The 25714-nt window shown below is 38.1% G+C and overlaps 1 protein-coding gene across 1 annotated transcript in view; it reads right to left on the bottom strand.

The window, feature by feature from the left end:
- The window catches only part of LOC110107923, a 72130-nt gene that overhangs the window by 5146 nt on the left and 41270 nt on the right, over positions 1-25714 (bottom strand). The window contains exons 3-8 of the mRNA XM_020838371.2: positions 24700-24829; positions 24529-24617; positions 15374-15618; positions 7094-7180; positions 6879-6978; positions 5565-5769 (exon numbers count right to left, since the gene is read on the bottom strand). Of these exons, the coding sequence (XP_020694030.1) occupies positions 5565-5769; positions 6879-6978; positions 7094-7180; positions 15374-15618; positions 24529-24617; positions 24700-24829 (856 nt within the window). The remainder of the gene's footprint in view (positions 1-5564; positions 5770-6878; positions 6979-7093; positions 7181-15373; positions 15619-24528; positions 24618-24699; positions 24830-25714) is intronic.

The raw sequence follows: 25714 nt of genomic DNA, 5'->3' as shown, positions 1-25714 counted from the left end.
GATTACCAAGAAAGAGTAATCACAATTAAAAAAATGCTTATGAGTTTCCTGAGCGATTTCGCAAAAGGGGCAGGATGGGTTAGGAATAGATCTCTTAATAAGCAAATCCGCACATTTTAACTCCTCAATTATAGCCATCCGAGCATAGCAAGAGTATTTACGGGCATGGTGCTTATGCCAGATAAATTTATGCCAACTGACCTCCTTCGAATTGCTAAGGAACTGAGTAAAAAAATTCTTGAAGGAGAGATTGTGTGAGCCATCCCATGACATAGCCGGTTGCTCAATAATAGGAATACCAAGGATAGCAAACCAAAAAGACTCAGGCCAAGAAGCAGGAAGCACCCATTGATTGTTAACAATATAACCATTGACATGGGGGAACTCAAAACTGACCAAGGGATTGAGATAAGCTAAAGAGTTACCATTGCACATCGGATCCCAGGCCATTGACAAATTGCATTGAGAGGAAACAACAAAAGAAATAGGCAAATTTCCATAATTTTGAAGCTGAGGCAGGGGTTTGTTTCCAAAAGGTGTATTTGGACCTAAACCAAGTGCTGACATTGGATTTATTATTGTAGATACGCCAGATGGAGCAGATAGTGGCATGATATAGAGCCTCAATAGAGGGAATTCCTAAGCCTCCCAACTGCTTTGGAAGGGATGTATCATTCCAAGCAATCACATGAAGTTTCCTCTTACTAATGCAGCCATGATATAAAAACCTAGAGCATAATTTGGAGATGATTTTATGACATGTCATGGGTATGATGGAGCCCCTTATCCAGTAGGCAATTGTGTTAGCAATGGTGAACTTGATGGATTGGACCCTACTTGCAAAAGAAAGAAATTTGATTTTCCAACCATCAAGTAGAGTAAAGATTTTACTCAGTAGTGGTTGGAAGTGAGTATAATTCTGTCTAGAAGGGGAGATGGGAAGCCCCAGGTATTTAAGGTAGGAGTCCACATTAAAGATCCCAAGATCATTTAAGGTAGGAGTCCACATTAAATATCACAAATTGCCTCAGTGGAGGTGGCATTTTTGGAGAACAAAATAGAGCTTTTGTTGGGATAAATGAAAAGGTCAGATGCTCCAACAAACAGGGATAAAGCATCCTTTTAAGGCAGTAGCAATAGAGGGAGTGACAACACCAAACACAAGTAGATCATTTGCATACAACAAATGATTAAGATTAACCCCAAAACGATTAATGCCTGGAATAGGAGGAGAAGGGTTAGGAAATAGGCAGCAAGAGAGTCCATCAATCACAATGCAGAAAATAAGAGGTGATAAGGGGCACCCTTGGCGAAGCCTGGAAGAGGAGTTGAAGAAGCCCTCAAGGGAGCCGTTTAAGCAATTGAAAAATAAACATTAAAATGCAGCCCTTATCCCAATTAATAAACTTGTCAGGAAAACCTTTTTGCCGCATCCTGCAAAGCAGAAAGTAATGAGACACCGAACCAAAATCTTTCATAATATTAAGTTTAGCACAAAAAAAGTTATGTGAGGAAGAAAAGTCCATCATCACCTTAGAAGTCAATAAGATGTTATCAGTAGAACATCTGCCCTTGATGAAGTTAGCTTGACTATCGTGAATAATATAAGGCAAAACCAATTTAAGCCTGCTGGCAAGGAGCTTAGCCACAATTTTATAGAACACATTGCAGAGGGAGATGGGTCTGAAGTCAGAAATATTTGTGGCATGAGAGCCCTTAGGGATCAAGGTGATGGAAAAAGCTTTCACACCTTTAAGCAAGTAACCGATACCGTAAAAACTCCTTACAACATTACAAACCTGTACCAATAATGTGCCATGTGAGCTTATAAAAAGCAAAGGTGAAACCATATGGGCCAGGAGCTGAGTTTCTTTGGTCATCAAAGACATCAGCCTTGATTTCCTCATTAGAGAAAGGAGCCAAAAGTTAGTTGCATTGGGAGGCTTAGGAGAGTTGTAAAGGACCTTGAAATGTTGAATAATGCCGGCAACAATGTCATGGTGAGAAGTGAAATGACCCAAGGGGTAGAGATTTCCCTTCAGTAGTTCTTGTTATTCCTAGCATGGATTTTGGCATATAGGAAACCAAAGTCATCTTCCTCCTTGGTGAGTCAATAAGCTTTTGCTCTTTGAGAAATCTAAGAGACCCAGGAGGCTTCCATAACATCCAATTGATCCTTGATAAGCTTCAAGTTGTGGTTTAAATGAAGATCCAAAGGTGAATTTTGAAGTTCAGAGAGACAAAGATGATGCTTATTTTTTTAATTCCAAGATGGAAGTAGCAAGAAAATTTGGTGATGCCCAGGCATTACCTTTCAGCTTCCTTTTGAGACTTTGGAGACAGCTATAGAAGGAGGTAACAGGGGTGCAAGGAGCAGGCCACGAAAAGGAAGTTTGGACCTCCCAGAACCCATTCATATGAACCCAATAGTTCTTGAAGAGGAAGCAGCATAGGATGTTGCTGGGGGAGGAAGCATGAAAAACCAAAGGTGAGTGGTCAGAACACACTGCAGTAACGACTTTGTAAAAAGCTTGGGGAAGGGCATCAAGTAAACCCGTATTGACAAGGACCCTGTCAAGCTTTATATGGATGGGTTGGTCTATCTATTGATTGAACCAAGTATAGAAAAGACCCGCAGAGGCAATATCTTGGACCCCACAGTCAAAAGTGACGTTATCGAGCTCCCCAGCCTACCAGCTAACAGGGGAGAGCCACTAGCTTTCTCAGAATCATACCTACAGCAATTTCCTTTCCTTTAATACAACCATCTACTTGTGCCCTTGGTATTTCTTGCACGTGAAGGATTCTTGAAAACAAGAAAACATTCTAGGGTCAAACGGTGCACCTTTTAGTCAAAGGAAAAGCTCACTATTGTAAAAATCTAAAATACATGTTTCGGCGACTGTAGCATGGGTTGATGATCCTTTGATTTCTGACCAGCTGATTTATGAGAATATTGTTGGGTTTTCTTTTGTTTCTTGCACGCATTAGTGAGTCGGTGCCTTGTTAAGAGTCTACTTTGTGTTTTAATTAATATTTTTAATGAAATCTAGATTTGTTGGTGACTACATTATAGCTGGGCTGCATTGTTCTTTATTTTGTTGCATTTCAAATATTGTGGAAGTGGTGATAGTTAAAGAAATATGCCCAAACTTGCCAATTCCTTTTAGTTTGGTGTTAATTTTTGGTAGGATGTCGTCGCTGCCTAAGAGAAATCAGCCCCACCAAAATTAAGAATTAGCTATGGAGGAATTATGCCATGAAATTCAAAATTTACAAACTAGATTAGCAACGCATGAAATTCATGATTGAGAATCTCTTTTATTTCGTTTTTTTTAAACACTTGTACAATAGAGTAAGAAAGGAAAAGATGGTTTTTAATGACAATGACAGATGGCACTAAAGAGAAGACAGGAATTGATATCATAACTTCTAGATCTATGGTTCCTAAAAGCAATGCAAGAAGCTCATTCTATTTATGTCCTTACCATTATGGAAGGAAATAAAGAAAAAGAACCTATCCTAAAAGTAGTTCAAACTTTGTTATAATAATTTGTAGGATGTGTTCCCCACATAATTACCCCTAGAACTACCTCCTGATGTCCACCATATGATTTGACTTTTTAATTGGGGTCGTTATTCCTCATCGGCCAACCTATTGGATTAGAACAATTGTATGAAAAATTACGCAGCTCCTGCTTTATTAGTTTGAAAGAAAGATGACACATGTCATATATGTATGGATAGTTGAGCTGTTAATGAGATCACAATAAAATACAAATTTCTAATCCCTTGATTAGATGATTTATTTGATCAATTAAATGGGGTGTCTTTTTTGTTTCAAAATCAATTTACAAAGTGAATATCACCAAATTGAAATAAAGTCAGGGGATGAAGGGAAGATGGCTTACAAAACATGAGATGCATTATATGAGTGGATGATGATGCCTTTTGGGCTATCTAATACCCCCAACACTATTTAAAAAAATTATTCAGAAGAGTAACAATAAACATAAAAACTAATCAATCCCATCAAAGTAGGCTACCAAGCATTAAGAAAAATATAATATTTTCTTCCAAAATTTTCTTATTATTTAAATGCTGAAATTTCTTTTACATAATAGAGCACCATTTATATGTTAAATTGACTTCCATAATTCAAAATTAAGAGAATTTTTTTTGGGAAAAAGGATATAGGTGGCCAACCACCATCATTATTTTTCTTATCTCCATTAAATTGTTGACCCATACATGTCCCTTAAGATGAAATGCCAAACCTTCTAGATGTTAAATTTAAAATTTAAATATTAAAACTCTAACTTAATTATTTTTTCTTGATTGAGCTTTTGCTTTAGCACCTTCTTAGGCTCTTGTTTGTACTTTGTAATTGAACTTTTAATTTCATTTTTTTAATCTAATTGATGTGCTATATCAACTCCCTTGGGCTCATTTTAACTTTGCTCTATAGAGTAGAAATCCAAGTAATCTTACTAGTTAAGGGGTAAGCTTTTCTAAATTTACTCGGGTCATTCAAGTATATTATTTACCATCTAATTCGAAGTTTGTGAATGCCAACTGAAAGTATAAGCACTTTTTCGTAATAATGGACTTAACTTTGAAGAAGATGGGTACTATGAGATTCTGTAAGTAGAAAACACTATCTCTTGCTAAAGAGTCAGATTGAACAAATGCAAATTTGCAGGCATGACGAAATAGAGAAGATGAAAAGTTTTCAAAATGACAATGGAGGAAGAAACGACGATGGGCTCCTGCAGGCTTCTCTCTCGCCCGTGTGAAATCCTTTTTTGCTTGAATTTGCACGGTTTTACTTTACGTGTAAAATAAGCTACAACGGAGAGTTTCGAATATATTCGGATTTACTTTACTTTGTGACAAACCAGAAGACTAAAAAGTTAAACACCATGAATTTGATTTACTTTGCACTCCCTTTACCTCAAACCAAACATCCCCTAAAGCAGAGCTAAATCACTCTTTTTTATTTTATTGTATTTCAAATTTTATGGAAGTCGTGATAGTTTAAAAAATATGTCCAATGTCTATTCCTTTCAAATTGGTGTCAAAGTAGGTTGTTGGCTGCTCAAGACAAAAATAAATCAGAAGCCTACGTCTGCTTAAACCAGTATTGCTGAAATCACAAAAGCAAGAACTTTAAGTGGTGTGTGGAGGTATAATGTAGTGAATCTCTCCATAAAGAAACAAGGCTACACCGTGACGCATAGTCAAAACAGTAAATGCGAACTACATCATTGTTTTGTAGAGCACAACATGCACGTGCTCTAATCCTTTCGAGCCAATTAAGAAGGTTGTTGAACGATGAATTATTATTGTGCACTGCCTATCACATCACGTGTGCCTGCACTATTGCTTACTAGTTGGTAATAAATTTTCTTGTTAATATTTGACTTAAAATAGAGGTAATTCAAAATGATTTGCACCAGTGAAGATGGAACATGAACGCAAAAAAATAAAGCTTGCCAAGTATTGATGGAAAAAATGAAAAAAAAAGAACTAAAATAGAAAGGCTTGTATTTTGACATGAATACCTATTGGTTTAGAGTCAGCCATTGGCGCTACCCTCAAGACTTTTTGGCACATTGTAGTGTCCTCAAAATTCAGAACAGAGTAGTCCAAAAGATTCAACCTATCAGTGTTGCTCATTTTATCAAATCCAAATGAAGAAGTCCATGTTTCAAGAAGCTGAGGCACCGCCGGTAGTAGAAATCTTTCCACTCCAACTGAAACAAGTAGCTGGATCATAAAGAGGGGTGGGGTTAGGGTTAGCAGTTTAACAGCTGAGATCTCACAAATTGCAGATGCATCAGTCATTTAATGAATGAAAACATCATTTAGTATCTGTAAAGCACACCCAGAACATTAAAAAAAGTCTAAGAATTACATACAACATTCTATATGATACATAAATGAATAAAACAACTCTGAAATTAAGATAAATATAAATGATAACTTTGATGATTATGATGTTCATCATTGAAAATTAGAAATTAATGCACTTGCGCATGCATAAAATCAATTCCCTCCAATATATCCTAGCATTCCATTTGTCCAAATAATTCCCACTGTACTACAAAATTTGAAATTACATTTTCCATCCAAGTATTCTTTTTTAAATTTGAAAGTCTGATAGCTGAAAAAGATCCTTGCAATATTAGCATTAGTGTCCAAAGACCGTTATCACATGTGGATTATGTAACCCGACAAAATTAGGTGTGTTTCATGAGAGTTTCATAGCATCTGCTACATTTCTTGCAGGGATGCCCCTTCTATGTGTTCTACCATTTAAGAAACTTTAAGATAAAGCAATGTTAGTCTTTACAAAGAGGCTCTCATAGACTTTCCAAAACACCCCAAAGCTAATCAACGCAAAGTTTTGGGGTTCAGCATTCACTTACCTCCACCCAAAATGCGGCTCTTGTGAAGGAATTGAAAGTACACTATTCATACATTCGAACAAAGAAAATTATAGTTTGGCAATAATTTATTCAACATATGTACTTTAACGTAGCGTCAAAATGTGAGGGAGAATAAGAGATTAATAAACACTTTGAGAGAATCTTTGAACGGCTGCAGTAAAAAATTGGCCTGTCCAGGAGGGGTTTAGATGTGAGGAGACCCAGTTTATAGAGCAGAACCAAAAGGAAAATAACATAAAGCTCTCTACTTGACAGCAACAACCCTATAAAGATGTCTAAAAAAGAACAACAAAGGTAACTAATAGCAATTTTGGAAAGAATTTTTCTAATCCTCACTTTGTATAAATTGATGCGCTTGGTTAAATTTTCTCAATGCACTTGTTTCTCAACTATGAGCAAAATTCATAAAGCAGGGCTAAAACAAACCTTCTCAATTTCACCTAATAGAAGACGGCACATTCCTTGTCGACGATATTTAATACGAGTGCCAACAAGTGGCATTTCAGCTACCTTTCCACCATAGATCCTAAGTAACAGAATTGCACGCATGGATAAATAGCTCAGCAATAAAGACAAACATAAGTTTAAAAAGGTATTAGGCCCTACAACTAAGAAAATTAATCCAATAAACCAAACAAAACCTGAATGTGGCCACAGATATCAGCTCATCTCCCTTCTCTAAAAGCATAGCATAAAATCCATAAAAGTTCAATCGTTTTAGTTCTGACCTGTAAGACAATCAAGACCATAAAAAGGATAACCATATCAGCAAACTAAAACCATCATAAAGTAGTCAAAATTCAAGTAGAAATTCTAATTGCCAGCAGGAACCTAAAACTGAAGTGGAACGAACAAGAACATAATAATAGAAAAGATGGAGACAACAGCATGAAAATAAAGCCCGGCTTTCCAAAACATCTTGATTAGCCTCCAAATAAATGTCAATATAATTTGCTAAAAATAAAAAAAGAAGGGATATAACTGAAAGCTAAATGAGCAAAGGCTTCAAACATCAGGTCAAATCTAAAAATCCTACAGAAGTTTGATGATTCTGATCAGAAGTATTGTTATTTTTTACATGCTTTGAAACATTAAAGAATGTTTATTAAAAAAGGGAAGCTAGCACAGAATTCCAACTGTTTAGAGATCATAAGTGATGCCTGTCATCTAACTCGAGTCAGAGTATATCATGGTTGATAGGATGGTGAGCCAAGGCATAGCAAGATGCTGGAATCAACATAAAGGACAGATGTCAGCAAAGCTAAATATATGATCAAACCACAAAGCATGCTGGTAATATTCGTATAGAAATAATAATATTTCTTGTTTCTTAATGAAGATTGAGAATGTTATGTGCTAAAAATAAAGAAGAGAGAGAGAGAGAGAGAGAAGAGAGAGAGAGAGAGAGAGAGAGAGAGAGAGAGAGAGAGAGAGAGAGAGAGAATGTTATGTGCAAAGTGTACGTGTCACAAATTGAATGGGTTTGGTTTGGTTAGAAACAAATTCTAACCCAACCAGATATGGTTTAGTTGATTTAAGTGCAGATGGGTTAGATTGAGTGGTTTTTCTAAGGCAGTAATGCGTTTGATAGAGTTACAATGTTAAGGTAAATACATCAAATTTTTGATATAGTATAGTTCAGTTTGTTTAGCCTAAGAAGACCTAAATTTTCATAGGCCAAACAAAAGGAATCAAATCGAGTTATAAAAGAGCTAGGCTGAATATGTTTTCATGCGTTTTTAGGCCCATCATTATTTTTTTGTTGAATCTCTGTTTTTTTATCTCATTTATCTTATTAGTTTTAATAATCCTCTTAAAGATCTTATTTTTCTAACCCTATTTATATAAATAGAGAATGATAGCTTGTATGATTGACTATTGATGATTGAATAAATATAAACTATGAGGCCAATTGAGTACTCTCTATATATTCAACTTTATGAATATGGAGTTCCTCCATCTTTTCCCCTCCACAATTTCTTACACTAGTTGTTTTTCAAGAATTTCTTACAATAGTCACTGAATGAAAACGAGCGTTTGAAAACGCGTTGCTGCTTATGTCAGTGCAGCTGCTGATAAAACAAATAATCGCATTTTCATGAGCAGGCCTTAGAACTACTACCTTCATATATATTATGCATGTCTTACACAGTGATATTTGACTAAATTTGATATACATATCATTAGAAAAACAAGGTGTTAGACCGGTTCACAAGGAACCGGTCCGCCTCTGTCTTGTGAACCGGTCCGCCTCTGTTTGTCCGCCCAATGGGCGGGCCCCATTATTCCAAACAAATTGATTTTTCAAACGGAGGGGGCGGCTAGGGATTGGGAGGGAAATTAAATTAGGAAATATATTGTATTAAAGGGGATGAAAGGGATTAGGGAAAATGTGTTTTGATTGATTGGAAATTAGGGTTCTTGCTGTTGGGCTCTAGACATCTCTTGTCTAGAGATTTGGGAGAGACGATCCTCCTCTCGAATTGAGGATCTCTTGTATCTTGCTTTATGTTTGCTTCATTTTGCTTTCTATAAGACATTGCTACCGTGTGATTGTTCTTCCATGACGTTTTCTACGTTTTTCTCACTGTTTTACCGAATTTTGGTTAGGTTTGCCTGCGAACTCAAGTAGATCTGATAGGATTACTTGAGAACTCAAGTATTGGCTATCAAATTGGTATCAGAGCAAGTCGTGAGACCGGTGGAGGGTTGTTTTCAGTAAATTTCAGAGGTGAATTTTTGTCTGGAAGGAAGGGAGATTGCTGTTTTTGGAGTTCCAAATCCAGATTTTGTGATTTTACAAACTCTGGATTGTGATAGCGGCCAAAAAGGTGGATGCTCTGGAGGAAAGGCTTGAAGGAGAGATGAATCAAATCAAAACGGCGGTGGAGGAAAGAATTTCCTCCATGGAAGGACAAGTCGTTGATCTCCGGGACATGATGAAGAAGATGTTAGAAGTTCAAAACCAAACGGCGGCTTTCGTGGCAAAAGGAGGGGAAGGAAAAAGTACGAATTCAGAAATTCGTAGGGAGGAAGATGAGATGGAAATCATGGAATGAGAAAGAAGAAGACCTCATCTGGAGGCTGTCCAGAGGGAAGAAAGAGGGGGTGGATATGTGGAACGCCAGGAAGGATACTATGGTCGCCGAGGTGGTGATTTTGAAGACAGAATGGGGGATTTCGAAGGGGGTCTAGGCTATGGCAGAGCAAGGGAAGATCGAGAAACATGGGGTGGACCTAGCACTTGGGAGGGGAAATTATGGGAGAAACAGGGGAAATGGTGGCGACCAGAAGGTGAGGAAGTTGAAGATGCCCATATTCGAAGGAGAAGATGTGTATTGGTGGATTTACAAGGTCGAGCGATACTTCGCCGTCAATGGGCTGACAGAGGAGGACAAGCTGACAGTAGTGGGATTGTGTTTGGAAGGAAAAGCCTTGTTGTGGTTTCAGTGGAGAGACCAGAGGAGGCCTATCAGGAACTGGAAGGAATTCAAAGACTTCATAATAGAACGCTTCCAAACCGACTGAGGAGGAAATTTCTATGAGCAGTTCTTTGCTTTGACACGGGGGAATCAATAGAAGACTACCGGGAGCGATTTGAGCACCTAACCAGCAGAGTGGAGCAACTCTCAGATATAGTATTGAAGAAAATTTCATAAAGGGGTTGAAGGCGGAGATTTGAGCAGCAGTGAAGGTTTTGATGCCTCGTAACTTGGGAGAGGCCATGAAGTTAGTCCAACTGGTGGAGAATCAGAGGAATTTGGAAGGGGGGCAATGAGTAACAGCATAGGGGGACTTACAAGATGATGACGACAACTCACCTAGCACCTAAGGGTCTCGCAACAGGAGGGAGTCGAGAAGCCACCAAGGATAAGACAAGAGGAGGAAGCGGGGGAAATTTCAAGCAGCTGACGGAGAAAGAGATGCAGGAGAAGAGGGCTAATGGGTTGTGCTTCATATGCGATGAAAATACACGCTAGGGCATCAGTGCAAGGATCGAACTCTTCGGGTTCTCACTATCTGCGATGACGAGGAAACTGATGAGGTGAGGAGGACACAGAGGAGGAGATGGAGGAGAAGCTATACTTGGATCTGGCTGAGATTTCCCTGAACTCATTGGTAGGATTCACCACGAATCATACCATGAAGCTGAAGGGGGAGATAGATGACAGGGAGGTGGTGGTGCTCATAGATAGTGGGGCTACTCACAATTTCATTTCCACCCAGGTCGTCGACCAATTGAAAATGAGATTGGTGGATACCAGCTGCTACGGGGTGATGATGGGTATGAGGAAGGTGGAGAAAGGTCAGGGGATTTGCAGAGGAGTGCGACTAACAATCCAGAGGATACAGGTGAGGGAAGATTTTCTTCTACTAGAGCTTGGGAGTACAGACGTCATCCTTGGGATGAAATGGTTGCAAACTTTTGGAGACACCAAAGTGAATTGGGGAGCACTCACGATGGAGTTGATGGTGGATGGAAAGAAGGTGGTGATTAAGGGAGATGCGGGGCCCTCCAAATTCTTGGTTTCTCTTAAAACGATGGTGAGGGACCTTCAGTTGGCGGGCGGAGGGTATTTGGTGTAGCTGCACAGTTTGGAGGAAGCGAGATTGGAGGAGGGAGGAGACATACCCCTCTCCATTCAACCGTTGATTCAATAGTTCCAAGAGGTGTTTCAGCCACCTCAAGGATTGCCACCGCAGATAGAGCAGGAGCACGCCATCATGTTGAGGGAGGGAGTGTCGCCCATCAGTGTACGACCTTATCGCTACCCTCACTTCTAGAAGGATGAAATCGAAAGGTTGATTAGAGAGATGCTAGAGGAAGAAATCATCAGACCCAGCATCAGTCCCTTCTCTAGTCCAGTTCTGTTGTTGAAAAAGGACGGCAGCTGAAATTTTTGTGTGGACTACAGAGCACTCAACAAGGAAACTGTACCAGACAAGTTTCCTATACCAATCATTGATGAGCTATTAGATGAATTGAGTGGGACGGTGATCTTCAGCAAGATAGACTTGAAATCAGGTTACCATCAGATCCGGATGAAGGAGGATGTACCCAAGTCAGCCTTTAGAACTCATGAAGGACATTATGAATTACTGGTGATGTCTTTTGGCCTCACCAATGCTCCCGCTACTTTCCAGGCCCTTATGAATAAGATTTTCAAACCTTATCTCAGACGATTTGTATTGGTATTCTTTGACGACATCCAGGTCTACAGCAGGACTGAGGAGGAGCACTGGGAGCATTTGAAAATGGTATTAGAAGTACTGCAGGAGCACCAGCTGAGGGCTAATTTGAAGAAATGCTGCTTTGCACAAGCCAGTGTAGAGTATTTGGGCCATGTGGTATCAAAAGAAGGGGTGGCAGCAGATCAGTCCAGAATTGAGGCAATGCTAAAGTGTCCAGTGCTGAAAAATCTGAAGGAGCTGAGGGGATTTCTAGGACTAACAAGTTACTACATGAGGTTCGTAAAGGGATACAACACCATAGTATGGCCACTCACGGAGCAGTTGAAGAAGGACGGGTTCCTATGGGGGGAGGCAGCCACAACAGCATTTGAGAGCTTGAAGAATGTGATGACTTTTGTACCGGTCCTAGCTTTGTCAGATTTCACTCAGACCTTCATTGTGGAGATGGATGCGTCCGGATATGGGCTAGCTGCAGTGCTTATGCAGAGTCATAGGCCCATTACCTATTTCAACAAGGTATTAACTGTTAGAGCAAGGCTAAAGTCAATTTATGAGAGATAATTGATGGTCATCTTTTTGGCCATCCAGAAGTGGCGACCCTACCTACTAGGAAGGCATTTTATTGTCAGGACAGATCAGCAGAGCCTGAAATACTTTCTGGAAAAACAGATGGTGACAAAGGAGCATCAAAGGTGGCTGTCCAAGTTGTTGGGGTATGACTTTGAGATTCAGTATAGACTAGGGGTGTAAACGAGTCGAGTCGAGCTCAAGTCAAGGGGTGTTCGAGCTCAACTCGTGAGCCGAATATCGAGCTCGAACTCGAGTCGAGCTCGAGCTCGACTAGCAATACTGTAACGAGCCATCGAGCTGCTCGTCGAGCCGCTCGTTTTGCTTTCCCGCCCGGCCTTTTGTTTTCCCGCCCAGTTTTACCAATGGTATTATACAGCTACCGCATTCCAAATAAAAAATAGCTATTGCATTGGGAGAAAAAAAAAGCTGCTGCGGCATTTATTATGCCTCTTATTATATTATTTGAAAGGGAAAAAACTGTCAGCATTTATTAGCATTTGTTGGAATAGACATTTGAGAGAAGACTTTTTGAAATTTTTTGAATTTTTATATAAAGCTGCCCGTTTTGGTAGAAAAAAACTGACATCAAAAATTTTTTTTTTTAAAAAATTTAGCTCAAAATATTATTTTCGAGCCGGCTCACGAGCTCAAGAGCCGAGCCAGCTCAAGCTCAAACTCGAGCTCGTTTACGAAACGATAAGCTCGGCTCCCGAGCCCCTAAACTCGCGAGCCTATAAACGAGTCGAGCTCGAGCCGGCTCGGCTCACTTACACCCCTAGTATAGACCAAAGGTGGAGAACAAGGCGTCACATGCCTTGTCCAGATGTATGGGGGAGCTGCAGACAGTGGCACTATTCGTTCCTTTGATGCTTGACAGGGAGGCCATCAGAGAGGAACGTGCTAGAGATGAAGGTTTGGAGAAGATCAAGTCAGATTTACTAAAAGAAGAAGGGAGCCACCCAGGGTACTCATTGGAGGGAGACAAACTGCTATATCATGGGAGATTTGTGATGCCTCTGACCTTGATCCATATCCCAAACTTACCCTAGGAGTTTCATGAAAGTGCTGTGGGGGGCCATTTCGACGTATAGAAGACATACAAGAGGCTAGTTGTGGAACTGTACTGGAAGGGGATGCGTAAAGATGTAAACAAAATGGTAGCCAGGTGTGAGATCTGCCAAAGGAATAAGTGCCTGGCTATGTCACTAGGAGGATTACTACAGCAGTTAGCTCTACCTGGAAGAGTGTGGGAGGAGATCTCTATGGACTTTATAGATGGGTTGCCCCGTTCAGATGAGTTCACGGTGATTTTGGTGGGGGTGAACAGGTTGAGCAAGTATGCACACTTCATTCCCCTTCAACACCCCTACACAGTAGTGACAGTGGCTTCAGCTTTGATCAGGGAGGTGGTCAGATTACATGGAGTACCTGAGGCGATCTTATCAGACAGAGACAAGGTATTCCTCAACCATTTTTGGAGAGAGTTGTTTAGGCTGCAGGGGACAGTTCTGAAGAAGAGTACAGCTTACCACCCACAGATGGATGGCCAAAAGGAAGTAGTGAACAGGAGCTTGGAGACTTACATGAGATGTTTCGTATCGGAGACACCCAAGCTCTGGGCTAAGTGGCTATCATGGGACGAGTACTGGTACAACACCTCTTTCACTCTGCTTCTCAGATGACTCGATTCAAGGTGTTGTACGGAAGGGATCCTCCCCACTTGATACACTTTGGGAGTAGCAGTACCCTAGTTTCCTCAGTTGAGAAGTACTTGGAGGAGAGGGATAGAGTGTTAGAAGAGCTGAAAAGACATCTGCTAAGGGCTCAAAAAATTATGAAGAAACAAGTTGATGGGTATAGGAGGGACATCCAGTTTGAAGTGAGGGAGAGGGTGTTCTTGAAGCTCCGACCATATAGACAAAAGACAGTCGTCAACAGGAGGAATGAGAAGTTGGCTCCAAGGTACTTTGGGCCTTATGAAGTGCTGGAGAAGATTGTTGCAGTTGTATATCGGCTAAAATTACCATCAACAATGACTATACACCCGATTTTTCATGTATCACAGTTGAGAAAGACCATTGGAGATTATACAACCAGCCCCGAGTTACCGACGACACTTACAGAGGATCTAGAGGTGATCATGGAACCCCTGGAGCTATTGGGGGGTTCGCCAGAAAGAAGATGGGACTAAGGTAATGCTAATCAAATGGAAGAACCTCCCTGACTACGAGGCCACATGAGAACCTTATGAGATAGTGAAACATCAGTTTCTTGATTTTCACCTTGAGGACAAGGTGATTGTTTGAGAGGGCGGTATTGTTAGACTGGTTCACAAGGAATCGGTCCAGCCGGCTCATTTAGTTTATAGGAGGCAGAAGGAGTCCGTCTCCTCTGTTTGCTCGCCTAATGGGCGGGCCCCATTATTCCAAACAAATTGAATTTTCAAACGGAGGGAGCGACTACGGATTGGGAAGGAAATTAAATTAGGAAAGATCTTGTATTAAAGAAGATGAGAGGGATTAGAGAAAACGTGTTTTGATTGATTGGATATTAGGGTTCTTGGTGTTGGGCTCCAGACATCTCTTGCCTAGAAATTTGGGAGAGACGATCCTCCTCTCGAATTGAGGATCTCTTGTATCTTGCTTTATGTTGCTTCATTTTGCTTTCTATAAGACATTGCTACTGTGTGATTCTTCTTCCACGACGTTTTCTACGTTTTTCTCGTTGTTTTACCGAATTTTGGTTGGGTTTGCTTGCAAACACAAGTAGATCTGATATGATTACTTGCGAACTCAAGTATTTCCTATCACAAGGATGCCTTAAAATAGGTAATTATATTCTAAGACTAAACCATACCACCACCTACAATTACTACAATCATATGTATTCAAATTTGACTAATGAAATTCTCTCTTGTAGTCCCTTAATCAAGATTTTATTGCATTACGCTCTTTTCCAAATTATGCCCACGATAACTGATGCCATATACAAACTTTATATTAGCTGAACTAATGCGAAACTTAGGTGGTGTTTCCATTTGTCTTCCAAAGTGAAGGTGAAGTCCAAATCCCCTCAAAAACAATTTAAGCTAGCATGAAAAGCTAAAAACAAGCTTCATTAATTAAAAAAGAGCTTTAGATATGAGAGAAATTACGTACTCTTTACTGAAAAGAATATCTGCAACAATATCACTCTGTGTACGGGGTTCGATTATAGTCACAAAGCATTCATGAAGTACTTTGAGTGCAACACAGAGCTTGCTATGATGTTCAGCCTGTACCTCAGAATCAAACTGATGACAGCCAGCCCTATAATCTCTGCCAGATCTCAAAATGGTGCATGACAAACCTTCAACAGCAGTCGGTTTAGATATTCCTACAAGCTTCCGGAGATCAAGAAATATCTGCAGAACAGTTAACATTGATCAAATTGAATCTACAGAGTGAAACTATGCCTGTCTTCTCAACATTCTATAAAAGTCTTACCAATTGGAAACTTAATAAACAACGAACTAAAATAGGTATGTTATCCCCGTTAAAATTTGGATATGTTTCTTACGAAAATGATAACAAAAAACATCAACAATAACAAGTCATGAAATATTGTGCATTTTAATATTGAATAAATCTGATGAAAACTTGAAAGATGGTCAAACTAAATATATACAGTAGCAACACATGTCAAAATCAACAAAGAATCTATAACTTGGAAGGGTAGATTAAATCTACAAAGAAAGAAGCTACTCAGAAAATCCATTTGTCAAATATTAGCAATATAGGAACATTTTTTGCCTCAATAAAAATTGATCAAAATGAAAGAGAGACAGAACGAATCAATGTGATATAATGATGAAGAAAATTAGTAGGATGATAAGAGAAAACTTCAGCTATGTTGACTCAATACAAACTCACAACTCAACACAGCAAAAAACAACGCCAAAGGCCAAGGAAGAATCTAGCGTTGAGCTAAACAAATCCGAAACATTTCAATCAAAATCAAAACCATTGGAGCATCGCTTATCGAGCAAAATGATGCGCGTTGATAGATCCATAATGTTGAAAACAATGTTTAAAAAGGCAAAATCGGAAATCGAGGCGTTTTGCCTTAGCGAGATGAGGCATAAGTCTCGAGACGACCGAGGCGTAAGCCTCAAAATAAAGAAAATTAAAAAAAAAAAACAAATGAACTTACAAATAATTCATAAAAATAACAAAATTAAAATAGTCATTATGAAGATATAAACTACAAATCTCAATATTAAATGCTATTCTGTAATGAAAATTTGATATAAAATTCAAAGTAAACACTCATTTAAAACCTAAATACTCCATAAAGATTAGAATCCACGACAGACTTGTTCTTACTTTCATATTCATAATAGCCCTCGTATGTAATAATTAGATCATCCTTGAATTCAGACTCTTTGTCATCTTCTAAACATTCTTCATTTAGAAAAAAACCAAAATGGTTCCCAACTATTTGGTCCCTCAACTTTTTAAAATTAGATCATTTTGTTCCTAACATCCAATATTGAAGTTAATGGTGTTACATGTAAGGGTATTTTGATCATTTTTTAATTAAACATTTATTAAATATAATTTAAAAAAAATTATCAAACGTTTTCTTTAATAAAAAAATAAATAATAATTTTAGTTTTAATTTCAAAAATTTGAGTCATATTTTATAAAATATGATATTTATTGATTTAGAAAAATCAAATACAAATAGTTATTATTTTCAACTTAGTCACACATTTTTATCAATCATATTTTATAAAATATGACTAAAATTATTATTAATTTTTTTTTAAAAAAATATTTAATAATTTTTTTAGAAAATTATAATTACTTGAAATTTACATCTAATAAATATCTAAATAAAATGACCAAAATACCCTTATATTATATTATTAACTCCAATGTTAGATGTTAGGAGCAAAAATCCAATTTTAAAGAGTTGAGGGACTATATTGATCCCTCAAAAAAGTTAGAGACTATTTTGATCCCTCAAAAAAATTGAGAGACCATTTTAATCCTTTTCTCATTTTTCAATTAAAACATTTTTTAACTCTCCATATTAATTAATATTTGATTCAATGCAATATAAAACAAAGCAATATATTAATAACACAACAAAGTAATACAGTATATTTAAATCAACATTTGATATTTTTTTAAATTTGAACTACATTTTGCTAATTTCTTTAAGTTGCTTGTGAAATATAAGTTATTATCAATTCAATAATCATTTTAATATTAGCATTAATATTTTCATTATTATCATCATCAAATGCAATCCTCCATTTTCAATTTTAAATATTTTACTATTTTTTGCTATTATCCATTCATCATTATAAAATATATCATTAGCAGCCAAAAGATTTATTTTATAATCATCAGTTATTCGAATCTATAATTTGAAGTATTTATCTTTCAAATTTTTATTAAACATAACAACCTTGTTCATTCGTCATATAACTAATTTTAAATATTTTACTATTTTTTGCTATTATCCATTCATCATTATAAAATATATCATTAGCAACCAAAAGATTTATTTTATCATCATCAGTTATTCGAATCTATAATTTGAAGTATTTATCTTTCAAATTTGTATTAAACATAACAACCTTGTTCATTCATCATATAACTAATTAGTTCCTTCTCTTTATATAATAGAATAAAGTATATATATTATTGATAATAATATATAATAAAAATTATAAAACTTAATAATAATGAGGCTCTACCTCGAAACGCCTCGACGTGTTAAGCCTCGAGGCGTGTGCTTCATTTAAAAAAGGCGTCATCCTAACTGACATTAGCGAGGCTCAAGGCTTGAGGCGCTCATTGTGCGCCTCATTTTGAGGTGCACCTTGAACGATATGGTTGAAAATACTAAGGATAAACATATTATCCAAGTCATTGCATGAGAAGATTTCAAAAAAGTGCCCACGTGAAAGATTATGAGCAATTTCAATATATAGGAGAAATGAAATTCATATGAGAGATCAACGAAATTTAGCACCAAAAAATCAGGACAATTTCGACCCCAACCCCCTTCCCACTCCACATCGCGCATGCAAGTGAAGTCCCATCCCTAATCTAAAATAAGAATAATAATATTATTAGATAATAAAAAATAACCTATCAAAAAATTATCCTATTACCCTTCTCGATCTCTTCCCTCTGCACTAGTCGCATACTTCCTTTTTTGTGATCCCTTACTATCTACAACCCTCTCTCCAGTTTTAGCTCTTCTCGATCTTCCCATCCATAAACCACAAGAGACCCTCTTTTCCCTCTCGTGACAACAACCCCACATCCACCCATATATTGCAGTTGCCTGCTCAAATGAACTCCAACACCCGTGACTACAACCCTCCACATCAATTGGAAAACCCCACCTTCTTCAATTTCCTCTCTTTTTCTCTCGTCGACCAACAAATCCTCGTCAAGTAGCTCTATATTTTGCTCCGCCATGTAGGATTGTCCGTCCAAAGTGATGGGATTTTGTTCCAAGCAAGAATGTAAAGAATACTAAATACAATTGAAGTTGTATGATGATTATGTCACCCAAAGTAGTTTTGAATCCTCTTTTCAGCCCAAGCTCCATAACCATACGTAAGGCCATCAATAGACCAAGATGGATGATAGATTGAGATGCCATACCAACCTTCAAAGGATTATTTCCTATCATCAGTGCTTGCTTCATAATGGCAAACTCAAGCCCACTTAATGACAGGTAAGACTTACTATAGAGGAAAATGTGGACTATGATAACAACCATCATTGAGCTAGCATAGAACCCTACAATCATGAAGTAGTAAGAAAGCATGTGGAAGAAGTTAAATTGGTGGCCCAACTGATAGATATCTCTGCTAAGTATTTGTTATACATTGTTACAGAAAATCTTTGCTTTAAATAGGGAGATTTAGTTGAGTCCATGTTGACCCCTATACCTCAAACCACGCGAGAAAGGACACAAACTGATGAATAAAGCGATACACGCCTTAGCGATGCACGTCACTTGAAGGGTCAAACGATCTCTAATTGCCAAACAGACAGTGGCATTGCGATCCGAACATTGAATTCTATTAGGTCGAGGCCCCTCGCAGTCAAACCGGATGAGATCAGCCAAAAGGGACGACCGACACCCAAAATTAAAACATGACACTGATCAAATGACGTCGGATCGACAAACGGATGACACTGTTGCGTCTGGAATGTCGTCGCCATTAAGATTCTATATTTTATTTGATCAAATTGGATCATTTGAGATGGTGTCGCAAATTTTAAAGACAATCTAAATATGATGCAAAGACTCGTGTTACGAGGGAAATTAGCCTCGTCGGAGACGACATGAAGTCCGATCGACAAACGGACAGCTTCATTGCGTCCGGACCGTCGTCGACATTAGGAATATACATTTTATTTGATTAAATTGGATCATTTAAGGTAGCGTCGTAAATTTCAAAAGCGATTCGCATATGATCCAAAGGCACGCATTACAAGGGAAACGAGGCCTCGACGATGCTCAAACGAAGTCCGATCGACAAACAGACGGCGCCATTGCGTCCGAAACACCGTCAATACTATGAATGCACCGCCAATTTGTTCAAATGAGGTATTGCGCGAAAATCGAGACAACGAGCACTTCGAGGGAATTAAGCCTCGTCGCCACATAAACGATGTCCGATCGCAAAACGAACTGCTTCGTTGTGACCGGGACATCGTCAATACACTAAATGCACTACCAATTTGTCTAATGTCTATGTTCAACAAATTCGACACGCTACACGAGGTGATTACATGCATTTCAAGCCGAAATGCACAAAAATCAAAGTCATATTCATTGATAGCCGTGTTACTATCAGCTTAATTAATGACATTGCTTATAATAGCATGTTATTATTATCTCTACCAATGGATTTAACCTAAACTAGCAAGTCATACAAAAATCTCAAATCCGAATTAATGCTCTTACCTTATTTGTGTCAAAGACTCTGAACTAAATCCTGCTTTGAATCCCGGAAATCCCGTAATATCCTCGGACGTCTGCTTCGCGTCTCTTCGCCTCGAGCGTCGTTTACTTGAGTTAAAATGAGAGGGGAGGCAGTATGTTCGGCTCTCTGATCTTGCTTTCATGCCGAAGAGCTGAAATCCCTCACCTCCTTTGCAACCCTTCGACCTCCCTCTTCACTGCTCCAACCGGACCACCTCTGCTACAGCCAACGACCCGTCCCCTTTAGCTTCTCTCCGGCTAGGCCTCTGCCGCTGATTCGACTGAAGCTCCTCGACACAACAGCTCGTCGATTCTACTATTCCAGCCTCTACCTACCCATCTCCACCCGTCCACCTGTGGAAGCTCACGCCTGTAGCCTCACATCCATCCTTCAGATCAACCTCACGGCTACCCTCTTCAACCCAAGTTGTTGAGTCCGGCGAAACACTCAGGCCTCCGTCCACCCAGCTTACTTTACCGTGAATCTACCTCCTTTGACTAAGTAGACCAGGGACCACGATGGCCCGGAACGACGGAACCATGAGATCTTGATCGGGTCTATCACCCATTCCCCCACCATCCGCTTTAAGTGTAAGATGGTGCAATTTTCAATTTTAAATATCAAATCTCCCAAATCTCCAAATTTCCAAACCTATGCTGCTACTATATGCCAGATAACACATATTTCTACGTATCTGATTGACGACTAGCCTTAATCGAATGTTCTCTCTCGTGATCGGGAGGGATAATTAACTATAGGGGCTTGCGCCTATAGGAAACTAGAACTCAGATCATAAAGTCCTCACAAAATGAGGGCGAAATCTCTGGGTAGTGTCTTATCTACAAACCCATCTGCCTTCCAAAATTTACCCCGGAACTTATTCAGTTAAAATTCCCTCGCTGAAAAAAAAGAAAAGCGAGCGGAGGCCGGGGCCGAATTTTCGGAGCCCACAGTCCAACATCATGACCCTTCACAACCTAAATATACTCATGGTGGGTGATATTTCCTTGCCTTAATGTTGAATTGAATCCAACAAAGATATCCTCACTTAGGTTGATTCCATGAGAAGCCTTACTTATGTCACCTCTAATGATCTGAAAAATCTTATCAAATGCATCAACATGCCTGTATTGGAAGAAGACCTTCAGAGGAGTAGCTAGAACACTTTCTTCAATTGTCACAAAACTTGTTTCATGGTTTGACATGAATCATCACAAAGATGAAATACTTCCTATAAAAATGTGCCCACGTGTACCAAGAATAATTGGTGGGCGCAATCCATGGCCTTCATTGAATTCCTCCAAAAGCTTCCTCATTTTCAAAGCCTCTTCCAAATAGTTATCCTGGTTCATATCAATTGTCTGAAGAGCATCCCCTCTAGTAAAGACTGCATGGTTTTGATTTTCTAGCTTACCCTCATCAATCTTTGCCTCTCCAGGTAATTTGATGCAGTAGATTTCCCATTCAGCACCATCAGCTTGGCTTTGCAAATTTATTTTTTTCCCTCTTCATTCCTCACATCATTCCCTTTGTCGATCTATTTATCCTCAGAAGAAGCTTGTGCATCACTCATTGAACTCTCATTCCTCTTCTCCTCAATTATTCACATCTTCAACTTTTTCACTCTAGGTTTGCCACCGCCACAACAGCTTCTTCCTCGTCCAGTGTAGCGGTTGTCGTGATCCCTCCATGTTTCCCCCATGTATCGAGGGTGGGACTCCCACCTTTCTTCCATCCTCTTCAGATGACCCGATCCCCATGGCTCAGCCGGTCCTCCTTCGATCGTTCACACTCATTGCCCAAAAAGCCTCCCATAGTGGTTGATTACTCCAGCACGTCTACAACAAAACTCCCTTCCTACTATCCCCTCATATGAAAACCCTATTCACCCTTTCTCGGAGCTCTAGGAGGTGGCTCTTGATGAAAGGAGCTCTATTCTCCAAACTCTTCCCGTCTGATCTCTTTCTTTAGATTCAACCAAAGGGATCTCAATCAAATCTTGATTAGGGTTAGCAATTGGAACAGTCGGTGGGGTTTTAAAATGCATCTCCATGAGCTTTCTCATTATCTCCTCCAGAATTTTCTTTCCCTTTGGTTCAGCCCTAGGAATTTCCAGTGAAGCTTTCGACTGCATCTCGATCATTTTGTTCGTCATATCTTCCAAATTCATAAACCTTTTTTCTATCATTGAAATACGTTCATTCATTGATCCCACATTCGCTCGTAGTTGCCCTACTTCCCCTTCCTAACGACTCAACTCTTCTTCCGGTCATCAGTACTCGGATCAAGACTTAAACAATAAAAATTGGCAACTTTGATGTGAATATGGCCTCCAAACAGCAAAATTCAGCAAACGAAAAGGAAAAACTCAACATAAATCAGCGAGGAAAGCTTGATATTTCGGGTCAAGACACCACTCTAATATCAACTTGATACGCATTAGAAGCAAAAATAACAAATAACAATAAAAACTGTAGTAAAACCAAAAAGGTGGCCAATTTTTTATTAAAACTTTAATAAGAGAAAACAATATATAAGTGATCTAAAATCGGCTCTCCCAATCAACCTAGACGCGGCTAAAAAGCCCTGAAAGAAAAAACTACAATAAACATCCACAAAAGCCATCAATAGCATGATCTAAATCCAAGACAACTCCCCCTTAAATAGCCCTAGCCACCATAACACAAATAGAACATTCTTAAACAATTAAACATGATTTAAGAAACATTCCTAAACAATTAAACATAATTCAAAAAGCCTTCAGAAATAACTAAATATTTTTTAAATAGTATAAACATAATTTAGGAAATTTTCTTAAACAATTAAACATGACTTAGAAAACTTCCTAAACAATTAAATACTTCTTAAATAGTATAAACATAATTTAGGAAACCTTTCTAAACAATTAAATACTTCTTAAATAGAATAAACATAATTTAGGAAACCTTCCTAAACAATTAAACATGATTTAGAAAACATTCCTAAACAATATGAACATAATTAGAAAACCTTCTAAAAATAAATAAATAAATAAATAAAATAATTAGAAAACCTTCCTAGACTGTTCCCCCTTAATTTAAAAAACATTCCTAAACAACTTCCCTTGATTAGGAACCTTCTAAATATATTCCTTTGGGCCCCACCTTGTGGGCCCCCTGGCATATCATATGCATAGGTAATTAAGCTATGCTATTTAGTAAAATTGTATCTTTAAATCACCTTACAATAAGCACAAAATAATAGTAATTTTCTTCTTATACACCTTTGAAAGCAATTAAGTGCCCTTCTCATTTTTTTAAGTATGTATTCACAATTGATAGATCATACACAAATATAGAATAAAATTTAGCTTTTTGCATAATTTTTTTTGACTCCTTTTAAACACATGTAATGAAGTGAAAACAATTTTAAAAGAGACTAAATGATTCAACAACGACCATAAACGAATTTAATTGGAAATACGTTAGAAAAAATGTTTGGAGAAGTTATATAGTAATGATTAAATGATTCAAATATGGTGAAAAGAAATAACATACAAAGGTAAAAGCTAAAAATATTCAACAAAATGCACTGCCATTTATTGGGAATGTGTGTAAAAGTGATAACACCATTTGAACAAGAAGTAACAAAATGAAAGACGATTTACATCTCATGCAGTATTCCGAAGCTAATGCCTGACAAATCCCTAAGTATGTCTTTACCTAATAGCCTGGTTAATCCTTGATGATTAACAAGATAATAGCTGAAACACAATTGTTTACAGGACACTTAAAACACACATGGATGAGCTTTATGGGAATATTTACCAAACATAAGAATAATAATTTATTCATTAAAGAAAATTTTCCTTCAACAGAATCTACTGTTTATTTTATTTTATTTTATTTTGGGTAATGCTATCCTTATCTGAGAGGATGCAAGGAGTGCTCAAGTTCCCCCCATGTGAGGTTTTGAGAGGGTTCCATAAATGCAAGTCTATTCCTGCATCAGAGGAAGCTTGTTTCAGAGATTCAAGCTCATGACTTTAAGACAGTGACGAACAAATCCGTTGCTTCAAGGTTTCACCCTTGCAAGGCTAACAACATCTCCACATAATGAAATCATGCAAATTTAATGATTTATATACGAACTTAGAATATAAGTAGTTTACATGTCAAAGACTAAATAGGTTTTTAACAGAAAACAAGCAAATATTAGATCAAATACTTGTTTTGAAGTTTTCACAAGATCATGAAATTCCTGCTCAAGTCTATAGGCAGAAAACATCAGTAAATAAAGTAAGATAATGGAAAGATTAAGTAAAGGAACCTTTGAACAACTTTGACTACAAAACCAATTTCCAGTTGGGCATGACTTTAAACTTCTCCATCCTCTTTTTCTCATGCATCCAACATGGTCTGCAGAAGATAAGAACGCATAATTGACATCTATAAGATAAGTGAGTTAAAATTCAAAGAAATGAGTTGGCATAAAACTTACATTCATGCTCACACTGATCACAATACAACATTGTTTTATCTGTAAATTGTTCAGCATCAGGGTTAAATTCACTCTCACCACAAATGTGGCAACGACAGGATGGACAAAACCATTTATCATCAGGCACATCCTGCACATACAATAATGCCATGTCGCATGTAAATGAGGAAGTTGTTACAATGGTGGGAAAAATTACTAGCACGAAGTATCTACTTCATACTAAAATATATATTTAAGACCTGTTGAAAAATACAGAAATCAATATAGAAGATATTTTGATGTTATCAAGAATTTATGTACTTTTTATCTTATTTGAACAATAGTATATTTTGTTTTCTATTTTATTTTCTTTTCTTTTTTAACTATCCAATGATGGGAAATCATCCAATGATCATGGTAGATTGTGCATAAGGCTTGGTAGACCTTTGGTTTGCTAGCTTGATTGGTCCTTGGCCACTGATGGTTCACGGGTTGGCTGATGGTTCTCGGGTTGGCTGTTTTGGAGAACATGGCGTTGAGCTTGTTCTTTTAGTTGCTTGAAGCTGGAGTTTAGTAGCTCATTTATTCCAAAAAGGTACCTCATTAAGAAGATTTACTTTTGGAGTGGCCTTGTCCCTTCCCCTTCTCCTTTCTTCTTGGAAAATCGTGGCCTGTTCTTAATTATGGCTGAATTCCGTGGCTTGCTCTTTAATGGTGGCTGAATTCAATAGAGAATATTAATTGGAAGCTGCTGTTTCCACGCCTGGGCCCTTTTTTTCCGAAATTGTGGCCCCTTGTTTCCATGAATTTCTTGGCTCCCGTGAATGACTCTTCGGTTTTAGCTTTGGGCTGTTTGTTTTAAGAGAAAGCAATTATGAAGTGACTGTTGGCATTCTCCTACTATGCCTATAAATAAGAGTAGATGTTGTGAAGGAAGTCACTTGATATTTGTGAGCATATTTGCTATTAACCTGCGGGTTTATTCGGAAATCCTGCGGGCTCTTTCCAACCTTCTTTTCTCATCCCCTCCGGAAAT

This window comes from Dendrobium catenatum, unplaced genomic scaffold (genome assembly GCF_001605985.2).
Source record: "Dendrobium catenatum unplaced genomic scaffold, ASM160598v2 fragScaff_scaffold_615, whole genome shotgun sequence".
Taxonomy (NCBI): Eukaryota; Viridiplantae; Streptophyta; class Magnoliopsida; order Asparagales; family Orchidaceae; genus Dendrobium; species Dendrobium catenatum.
This window is presented reverse-complemented; position numbering and strand designations above follow the sequence as displayed.